Source organism: Hippoglossus stenolepis, chromosome 20 (genome assembly GCF_022539355.2).
Source record: "Hippoglossus stenolepis isolate QCI-W04-F060 chromosome 20, HSTE1.2, whole genome shotgun sequence".
Classification (NCBI taxonomy): Eukaryota; Metazoa; Chordata; class Actinopteri; order Pleuronectiformes; family Pleuronectidae; genus Hippoglossus; species Hippoglossus stenolepis.
In genome coordinates this window covers 14,045,049-14,055,701 of record NC_061502.1, presented here as the reverse complement: position 1 = coordinate 14,055,701, position 10,653 = coordinate 14,045,049, and the positions used below count along the sequence as shown (strand labels likewise).

At 43.0% G+C, this 10,653-nt stretch overlaps 2 protein-coding genes across 2 annotated transcripts in view; one reads left to right on the top strand and one right to left on the bottom strand.

Annotated features, from left to right (window-relative positions):
• Positions 1-1,849: 1,849 nt before the first annotated feature.
• On the bottom strand, positions 1,850-5,713 carry cep57l1 (centrosomal protein 57, like 1). The gene is made up of 11 exons (XM_035143849.2): positions 5,461-5,713; positions 4,754-4,925; positions 4,463-4,651; positions 4,228-4,349; positions 3,868-3,981; positions 3,704-3,781; positions 3,380-3,469; positions 3,205-3,279; positions 2,856-3,118; positions 2,620-2,764; positions 1,850-2,440 (listed from the first exon to the last, which is right to left on the bottom strand). The coding sequence occupies exons 1-11, from the start codon at positions 5,479-5,481 to the stop codon at positions 2,246-2,248; spliced, it is 1,464 nt and encodes a 487-aa protein (XP_034999740.2). The 5' UTR covers positions 5,482-5,713; the 3' UTR covers positions 1,850-2,245.
• Positions 5,714-7,294: 1,581 nt separating this feature from the next.
• The window catches only part of sesn1 (sestrin 1), a 49,731-nt gene continuing 46,372 nt past the window's right edge, over positions 7,295-10,653 (top strand). Inside the window, exons 1-2 of the mRNA XM_035144694.2 lie at positions 7,295-7,418; positions 8,522-8,843. Of these exons, the coding sequence (XP_035000585.1) occupies positions 8,565-8,843 (279 nt within the window). The 5' untranslated portion in view covers positions 7,295-7,418; positions 8,522-8,564. The remainder of the gene's footprint in view (positions 7,419-8,521; positions 8,844-10,653) is intronic.

The window sequence follows — 10,653 nt, the reverse complement described above, 5'->3', positions numbered from 1 at the left end:
TAAATGACCCTGGTAAAAGTTTATCTGTTTGACAATCTCTTGAACTGGCGCTCACTTCCCAGCACAGTTGTTAAATGACACCACCTCCATATTTACTGTGTAGGATGAAAGTTAAAAGGTGCAAAGTGTATTGCAGCCGTGACACTGCACACCCTTTTCTGTTCTGTACCATTTATATTCAAACTGTTCGAACGGGATCTGAAACTGAAGACCCCACCCGTTGTTTTTCCACTCTCTTGAGTGTTTGCTGGTTGGTTCCTGACAGGACACACGGTCAGTTTCCAGGGTCACGTGCGGCAAAGTTCTGCTTATGTAGCAGAAGCTCTAAAGGAAATGTTAGAGTGTGTGTGTGTGTACACGGATGAACACATTCTTGAACGGCGTGTGTGCGGACAGTACGTTCAGTGTGTTTGTGCTGAACAGATTGTTTTTCTTCCACCGGGCCCGGAGTTCCCAGCTGGCTCGATTTCCCAGAACCAGAGAGTTTCAGGAGATAATGTTTTCTTGGACGACTGCTCCATGATTTCTCTCTCGTGTGTCCATTAAAAACAATCTGTAACTTTGCTGTTAATGGCTCGTATACTATATTTCGTACAGCCCTTTCTCTGCAAACTTTAAAAAATAATTTTCTGATTGTAAACTTGAAAAATCTTTTAAAAAAGACCCATGTTACACTGTGGACAATTCTGTATCTATATAAGATAATGGCTGCAGAGCTTTACAGGGGCAATCCTCTCACACACACACACACTCTCATATAGGTACCCCGTCCTCATACACACACCACTGCTGTTCAGCACCAGACAAAAAGAGGGTTTGCAGTCACAAGGTATCAGAGCTGCATGGTCAGGAGAGCCAGAGAGCAGGAGGGGCTGGAGGTGTTGTATATGTGGGCATGGAAGAGTCTTGACTTTAGCCTCAGCTAACCTGATTGTTGTGTCCAGTCATGCTCTGTAATCTAATATAGGGGCACAGAGAAAAATTGCATTAGGTTTAGAGTCTCTCTCTCTCGCTCGCTCTCATGCACCAGTTCAGCCCATGTAACCACCCAGTGAACTCTGGATCATGCCAAGAATACCAGAACTAAGCAATGTTGGCTAGATAATGAAATGAAAAAGGCTGAATGGACAGAGAGACAATAACAGTCAGCAGTTTTCTTCTCCCATGACCCAGAACCTTGGACAGGGCAGTAAGGGAAATCTGCGGTTTCAATTTCAAGATTTTAGAGGAACCATTTGTGACTGAACAACCCTTGTAGAGTTGGTTGTGCGAAGATTTAAGGTCTAAAATGTAATAGAGGATGCAATAAAACTCGACTGAGGCCTGATAATGAGGAACCAGCTTCACTTGTGGTTATTCCTTCCATAAACGGAGGCTGACTCAAAACGCACAGAGGGCAAATCTAAAAGCCTCGTCCACGGCCTGGAATGTGTCCCGTCATCTGACCGGCCTACAATTAAGACAGATGGCTATCATGGTTGAGTTTTGAGAGTATCGTGCTTGTTTTGGCTGTGAAATGGCAAAATCCTGTGGCAAATGGCTGCCCCTCCCACTTCTGCACAGCGATGCAGACCACATCCCTTTGTCCTGAGGTTAGAGCTACATTTACCCAGCTGTCCGGCCAGCGGCTGTTACAGAGTTCACGCAGCTCTCCCTCTGTTCTACGTTGTTCAGAACAGAAGGAGATTGATGCTGCATATTTACTATTATAAAGTTATATTTCAGCAGTGCTCATGCATCTGTATGTTGAGTCAGGGTTAACAACCTTTACATAGATATAGGTCAAGCACTGCCATCTAGTGGTTCTTAGGGTGAAGTCACAATTTTGACTGTTTTTTGTTGGCAGAAGTGAAAATGTGAAAACATTTATTGACATTATGTAAAAGTATAAACTTTATTAAAAATCTCAATCATTAAAAATAGATTAACCCAGCTTCATTTGAGATGAGATATACTTCATCATTCCTCATTTAATCTGTTAAAAGTCACATTTGATAAACAACCTCTACTTATGAAGGACGCTGTATGTGCAAGATTTCTTTTGAATCAATTGCTTATTGCTGAGTAGATTTTATGATCAACACATTATCATATCCTGTGTAAAACTCTTTATTCCTACTCTTGTCATTTGCTTCTAAAAAATGGCCCATTTGAGGAGAGAGGAAAACAAACCGAAAGGAACCAAAGGGGGCGTGGTGTTGTTCGTCCAGCTGTGAGATCAAAGCCTACAGTCTTGCAGAGAACCTCACGTTTCCCAGGAGAGGTCGTCCTGTTTGAGGCAGTTCCTGAATTTCTGGGTGTCTCGGAGAAGCTGCCGGTTGTTGTGAGCGGCCCCACCTCTCTTTCCCTTCTGTTTAGCCTTAACAAGAGAAGGAGCAGGTGGCGACTTCTTGGCCACGTATTCCTCAGCACGTGACTGACTCTCGGTCAATTTGTGCACCTGAGAAGAAGCAGAAGACAAAAAACATCAGACACTTGAAGCTATTGACACAATTAAGGATAGAAGTCACATACTTATATTTCTGTTGACATACAACAGCTACTAGGTTCCCTTATGAGACAAGAAATCACCCCTTTGACCCTCTTTACAATCAAACCTCTGATGGGTGTTTCACTTACTGTCTGCTGGTGTTTGCGGAGCTTCGTGATCTGGACTCCCTTCTCATCCATCCTGGCCACCAGCCTCTCCAGTTCGCTCTGCAGTTTCTGTCTCTCCTCCCGATTTTGGGTTTGGTCGATCTGACGCACCAAATCCTGATGCTCACTGACAGAAGAAAAAAAAAAAAAATTACAGACAGATTGTTAAAAGTGAAAAGAAAAGTTAAACAAAACAATTTAAAAAAAGTTTGACTCACAAGCTCATCTGTCCGAGCTCGTCCTGCAGAGCCAACAGCAGGTCTGACAGCGAGCCAAGTGAGGGAGCTGTTTGCTCAGAGAGGCCGTCGGGCTTCTTCAAACCGGTGGAAGATGGAGAAAAGTCCTTTTGGAGGCTTTTCTTGGCTCCACAGCTGGACCTGTGCAGAGCAGTAATTCGCTCACACAGCTGGGGCTGGTGGTGCTTCATCATGTGGAGGATACTCTGTACGTTGGCGTGCACAGAATGGCTTGGGCTAATTGACTGTGAACGGAAGGGAACAATTAAAAAAAATGACAACAGCAAATAACACACATCTTTTAGAGTAATCAGAATCAGAACTGACTTACTGTTCCTGCAACAAAGGGCATTTTTTTGTGGATTAGGCTGCTTGGTGATGACAGCTCATTCTGTTCAGGGGTTTTCTGAGGGAGAAGAAAGCGGGCGTCACAATTCTATTCGAATTAAAAGTTTCTAATCAACTAAATACAGGAAGGTAATTGTCTTTATTATTAAGAAAAGCACCTTGATGGTCTTTTTTGTCCTTTTCTTTGGCTTAATCTCTTCATTAGTTGGTGCAGACAATTGAAGGCTGATGTCTAGTTCCCTCTGCAGCTATGGTCATGGGAATAATAAAACAGATTAAGATTCTTTGTTGTCATTTTACCATCATGTGACTTGAAAGCAAGTTTTATGTAACTTAAATAACCCAAAGGAGAAATTAATGGTTGTGTAAATTGGATATAAAGACAATAAAATACCAGTAGATTGAAAATACAGTACGTGCATGTTAAGGAAAATTAAAGAACAAAGTGAAAATGTGTTGAATCTTGCTTTGCTGTGACCGACCTCGTCTGCTCTCTCCTGCACACGTTTACGCTCCTGCTCTTCTTTCAGTAGTCTTTGCTCCAGAATGGCAAATTTCATCTGGAAGCAGAATAAAAAGAATTATCACATCATTCAGCTTGTGATGATTAATGTTTAGACTTGTTAAATTGAAAACCGTGAATTACCTCTGCCACCGTTTGGGTTCTACTCAATTTGAGGTACTCGGATTCGAGTCTGTCCAGCTTCTCCTGCTGAGTTTGGGTGTTTGAGCTGCTCGGCTGCTCGTTCTGCAGTGAAGCCTGGTGGGGACATAAACAGGGATTACATCAAGAAACTCTAAAAAAGGAAAGGAAAGGGGTGATGAAAAGGGTTTGGATATAAATTTTACTTCCTCACTTTGTTAAATAGTTAATTCAAGATTATAAAACTTTTCCAAAAGACAATTTCTCGAAATCATATCTTGCTTATGACAGTCTCATAGTATTTTTTAAGGTTAGCTTTCTCAATGAATTTAGATTCTTTCAGTTTGTAGCTGTTTGAACTACCTGATTCTCGCTGACCGCTTTCCTCTCCTTCTTAGCCTTTTCAACCATCTTCCTCATGTAGTCCAGCTGCTTCTCGAGACTCTTACAGCGAGCCTCTGCCGACTGCAGTTTGGAGTCCAGCTCTGGTACCAAAAACACAGAGACAACTGTTACAAGACATCCAGCACAAAGAGAAAACATTGCGAGACCCCAGTAAAGCACAGAGACCTTTCTCTTAGCTTCTTTTCTCTCTTACCTCTCCTGCCAGAGTTATTGGTCTCAAGCAGGCCGGCTGCTCCGTGATTAGATGTCGTGTAAGATGCTTTAGCCTGCTGCTGCTTTTGAATATCATGGGAGAACTGCCGGTAGCTCTTCTCCGCGTCTTTCCTCTCCAGCTCCAATCGCCTGATTTTCTCCTGGAGGGTCTTCAGCGCATCAACAACAGCTGGAGAGAATTTAACAAGAAGGGAAGAGCGTATCAGGTAACTGGAACATAAGGTGGGGGCGTAACGAAGAACATTACCCGACAACAGTGGCTGTCCTGTACCTCTGCTGTCAATGTTAGGGTTGGTCTGAGACCCCTGCAGACTGGTGATCTGTGGGTCCCTGCTGAAGGCTGAGGGGGCGGAGAACACCAGCTGTCTTGGTACAGGTGCTATTCGGTCTGGAGGCTGGTAATAGCTCCCAATGTAACTGTTTTTGGAGGGCGAGTCTAAAATCTACAGAAAAGAGAAGAAAAAACACATATAATCAAAATAGTCAAAGCCAAAAGGTGTGATCTTTGGGTGAGATGTTCTGTTTGAATGCGATTCCCAAAGATATTGACCCCGAAATAGATATCCAATCAACAATAATATAAAACAAAGAAAAACAAATGTGTGGAGTTGATAAAGTTCAGTATATTTCCCGAATATAAACGATCAACATTAACTGGTCAATCCATCCTTTGCCTGTATTTTATTAGTGTATAATACTACATCATTGTGAGTGTTATTAAAATCCCAAAAGCTGCAGGATCCACTGCTCTGCTAACAAACCGGTTTATTTACTAATAACGTTACACGAGTTAGCTATTTCTTGCTAGCACAACTCAAAGCTAACGACGACCTCCATTGTTGCAAGTTAACTTCGGTGGACGTAACAAAACCAAGCAAGAAAAAGCAGCTAACAGCAAACAACCGCTACAAGCTGACCAGAGTAAACACAGCTAACGTGTTAGCCACAGTCGCGGCTAACAGCTGATTAAACTGTTACCTGGTCGATAGAAGTCTCCATTCTGAGGGCGGGACGTTCATACTCGTTCACAAACCAACCGTGTGTTGTTGTTTTGTGTGTTTCCAGGCAGCTCGTGTGAGTTGTGGATTGTTTTTTCGTGTCGCGGACGGACTCCTGCAGTTGTCAGTTTGTGTTGTCAGCTGCAGGCAGTCCGGTCTTTTTGAATTTCCCTCCTCGTCGCGACCTCCTCGCTGTGGTTCCGCCTGCTGCAGCGTTTCCTCCTCATCCAGCTCCCCTCGCTTCTCAGGGCGGATAAAATAAATAAAGACTCCAGTTTACATTTACACAGGATTTACACAACAAGGAAAAGGGGAAAATTAAAGGAATGGCTAATTTGACCTGCTCCCTTTTCTGGCTTCACAACACACTGAAAGGAAATCAAATTGAATGTGGAAAATGAATCATGTAAAAAAAAAAATGTTCAAATGCATTTAATACTCTCATGATGATGTAGATAAATAGATAGATAGATAGATGATAGATATAGAGATATAGAGGTATAGATAGATAGATAGATAGATAGATGAGGTGTAGATAGAGGTATAGATAGATAGATAGATAGATAGACAGACAGACAGACAGACAGACAGACAGACAGACAGATAGATAGATAGATCTACCTGCCAGCCACTTCCTCCAAAACACTGAGGACAAGACTTCAGTGTAGATTTAGAGAGTACAACCATGACAAGTTCCAGAAGGTCAGACTAGTTTGCATTAGGGAAATTATCACCTTGTGGTTTGCAAATGCATCATATTATATCGAGACACTGATTTTGAAAGCACTGATTTTGTTTTATTTCAGCAAATCTTCTAATTTGAAGATCCTTCTTGATCATGTAGGCTGTTGAAGTTTTTTTTTCAGGTTTTCAGTCCATCACCTGGTAAACACTTGCACAGCATTATGCAAATAACCTGGTGCAGCAATGGGATGTATGTCTGCAGTGAAATAGGTGTGTTACACTAAGGAGAGACTGTATTTTATAAGTGAAGATTGTTTTACTATGAGCTTTCTTATGTGCACATTTGTAATAGATTGTATTCATGTTTATCAATCTTACTGAAGAGGGACACTGCGTGTGCATAACTGAATAACATGTGTACTTAGGTCCATCATGTAAATAAGACAGATTTAGTTGTGCAGTTTAGTTTTTGTATCAACACAGTGTGGAAAAGCACATGCACAGACATTTAAGCACAAATAATGGATGAACCAATGACATAACTGTGTGACAGATGATTTGCCAAACAACTCCATGGCCAGACCACTAATCCAGATGATGACATGTGTCCAACGATCACTGTTTTATGATTAATGTAGATTCATATATTTTCTTTGTTCTATCGGTTGCGACAAACACCTTTGTCCCTAATAGTCTTGTAGTATATTGAACATCAGAATCCAATTTCTGCATCAATCAAACAATTTAAAAATGAAATTCCTGTTGTTTAGTTGTCATTTTTAATTAGTGTTCAGTTGATTGAACATGAATGAGGACAAATAGAATAAATAAATAACACACTCGCTCTCTCTCTCTCTCTCTCTCTCGCTCTCTCTCTCTCTCCTCAGTGCATTTCTCACTTGTGCTTGATAAACAAGAAAGAGGAGGAGGGGAGTGCTGCTGCTCACGAAAGGCATGACGGGAGCTGTAGTTCTGAGGCGCCGCAGCTTTAAAACACACGACGAGCGAATAGAATCCAACTCCCATGAACACTTTACCCCGCGAGACTGGCAACTCCCCTCCGGCCAATCGCCTGTCCGGATCCAAAGCGGCACCGCCCAGGAGCGCGCAGGGCCTGCTGTGATTGGCCGGCCGGCCGTGCCAGTCAGATGTTTACCGTGCAGCGTCTGCCTCCTGTGTGTTTGAGGCTGATCGTGTGTTTTCTGTGGAGAAGCGTCCCGGAGCTGCAGACCTGCACCGAACAATGAGGAGAAAGTGAGTTTGTGACCGTGACACGCTGTGTTCGTCGCCTGTTTCGTGTGTGGGAACCTTTGCGTCTCATCCGGCGCTGGTTTCTCTCCGGTGTCTGTTGTTTAACGGGCTGTTATCCAGAGCCAGTGAGGGAGGGCAGGGGGCAGATTGAATGGACCCCACTAATGGGACTTGAGCATTTTGGATCATGACACGACTGATCTCTCAATTAAAACCACACGAGCCAAGAGCCCACATTGGTTCATTGAGGTTTGCAAAATGAACACTTGAACTGACTGGTTATTCTGGTAATATACCATAATAATTTGTAAATATCAATGTGATGCAATGTGGGTGTAAGTGTGTGGAGATTCTCAGTCTTCCAGGTCCTGGTACATCCAAGTGCTAAAAACTGGACTTTCTTCAAGAAACTCAACCAAGTCCAGCTCACCTGTTTTTAAGCACTTGGATAAATGTGGGTTTAAATGCCCACATTTATGATAGAGCCTGACTGATAGTGATTTGTAAATTTGTTAGGCCTGTGCACTTATCAATGATATATATATCAGATATGCAATGTCTCTATATGAATGCAAATATACTGTCCATTATTTGTTTAGGGTTTTACATGCATGCTTAACATGTCACCATACATATTTAAGAAATTCCCATACATTTGCTCGTTTGGGTTATAGCATTTCTGACATGTTATGTGTCCTTTTGACCACTGAGATCCATGACCAGAGCCCTGTTGTGTGCCCCCAGGTCCCAGTTTGTGACAGAGGGTGACAGGGCTTTTGCTATTAGATCTCCCTCCCAATGAGCTCAGATCAAGTGTCTGTCCTCTTTTAAATCCCTCCTTTAACACGGAACTGTTTGGGGCTTTTATTTCCAGGGATTATTCCTATTTATTTTTATTTTCTTGTTTTATTTATGTCATATTCTTATATATACATCTCATATATACACATTTGCAAACGGCAAAAGTCAAATATCTTCTCACAAGTGATGTTTCAATAGCGTTCCCACCCACCCATCCACATTAGCATCATTTTCAATGGTTGTTTGTTGAACACACTGTGCTGCTGTGATTAAACCTGGACTGTGTCGTGTTATGTGTTGTGTAGCCTGTTGTAAAACAAGCACAAGCATTAGTCCCGACGTGAAAAGATGGAAATGCTGGACCAAGAGTATCTGGGGAGATGGGATGGCCTGGGGAGCCGGGATGCCAGCTCCAGGACTGAAGCCATGGAGAACATCCACCTGGAGGTCATGAGGAAGGTGGAGGATATTGGGCCCATACAGGCACTGGCCCCCTCGCCCCCGGCCTTGGTAACCCCCCTGAACAGCGATCTGAACGACATCCTTGCTCACCTGCTCATGCTCTCCAAACGCTGTCCCTTCGAAGACGTCAGGGAGCGATGCATTCGGCTTCTACGGGCTGTCCAGGTAGGAGACTCATATGATCTCTACTGAGGTGTTTGTACAGTGTTGCAGCACCACTCCACGATCTGTCCTGTCATTCTGGCGTGTACGTTGTTGTTCTGCTGTCGTCTGCTCCTCTCTTCACCTCTTCATTAGCATTGCAAACATTGTGGTCGAGTCAGAATCTCACTTAGAGCAGTGCGTGTACTGTCAAGTTGTGTACTCTCAGTGACAAGATGAGACATGATGAAATGTGCTCTGAAACCTTTCCCATCAAGGGCCATTTCCATTTTTAAATCATCCTACGAGGACTTTGGTGAATTATTTAGCGATTATGTCACACTAACCTCTCTGAAGCAATGGCTGGAACATACTGTTTACAGAAAAACCATACATTTCCTCATTTAATCACCTGCAGTCAATTGGAGGGAGTATAAATGTCTAGATGTGCAATATACTCATTTAATACACTTGTATATTGTATTTACTGTAAGAGTTTATTGTTTAGTTTGCACTAGGGAGTCTTTTCACTACCTCACACTGATTTCTACCAGTAAGGACACTCTCACCCATGAGGGTATCCTCAGACACCTGAGACATGTTTACTGAAAATAACCCTCCATCATCGATGTCACGCCAATTTGAGACCCAACATTTCCTATGGGATTTTGTTCCTATTTAAACAAAGTCACAACAAGTCCTGCAGTTCTTTCAGTGCTCGATTCACTATATGACAGGAGTGATAGTCCTGCACGTCAGTTACTCATAAATGTTGGGGTGTAATATTACAGGGGAGAAGGCTGGACAGGGGGGGGGGAGAAATCATCATGCAAACCAACATTATATCCTTAAATCAATGCTGGTGCAATCAGTATGTCACACCGTATGTTGTTATTGCAGATGTGTTGGGTTGTGATTTAGATTCAGGTCTTAGCAAATATGTGAATTAGATGCTCTGATCATGTTTTTGTTAAATCCAGAGCTGTAACAAGTAGACTGGACTTTCGATGGTTGTTGTCTCAGTTAAATGTGTCATTGTTTACCTGTGGAGAACCTAATATGGGCTTTATACTGGTGTTTGCCGTGGCCTCATGCCCTTAATAAGTCCTCTAATGACAAATAAAAACAAAGCCCTGTGGCTTTTGCTGGCCTGTCATATGGTTTTTCTGAGGAAATACTGTGTGGTGTTTGGTGACATGAATTCCTGCTTGTGCTGAAGTGTTTTTGGAAGATGGAGGAGAGGCACCGGGAGAGATGAGAGAGGGAGAAAGCTGCTTTACGGGTTTAGTGGTGCACCACAGTACACACCGTCTGGTATTTTTTTCGAATTATGCTAAGCTGCGTTTGCCGAGGGGCTTGCCAAAGTTAGCATTTATGAGCCCAGTGTAGCAGCTCATGCTGTTCTGGTTCCACGGGTGAAGACCTCTCCCCCTTCCCCAGCACACACACACACACACACGTTTCTCACTTTGTCAGAGATGGAAGGGGGCTACAAGAGAGAGAGGGGTGGGGGCCCGGGCTCAGACAGATCTCTAATTCCAGCAGATCCGCTGATTAAAGACAAAATCTTTGAAAGCACAGACAGCCCTTTCCTCATGGCAACCCCCCTCCTCTGGAATAGGAAGGCCTCCTGCTTGGTGAGAATAATGTCCCATAATACCCTCGTGGCTTGTGAATATTTGAGGGGGGAACTCGTTTGGTGCCCCAGTGTGCACATGCACTGTATATCTGTGTGTGTTTATCAACTGTGCAAACAATCACACCTTAAAAAGGAAGAAATATGCCCTCTTTCATTGGTAGGATGTGGCAACAAAAGTCCCACATTCTTTTAGCA

Bases quoted from the DNA above. Each gene is read 5' to 3' on its own strand.
- cep57l1 (XM_035143849.2), bottom strand. From the start codon at position 5,481: ATGGAGACTTCTATCGACCAG. The intron at 4,926-5,460 runs GTAACAGTTTAA...TCTTTTCTGTAG, and splicing joins TGGAGACTTCTATCGACCAG to ATTTTAGACTCGCCCTCCAA. The intron at 4,350-4,462 runs GTAAGAGAGAAA...TTTTGGTACCAG, and splicing joins CAATAACTCTGGCAGGAGAG to AGCTGGACTCCAAACTGCAG.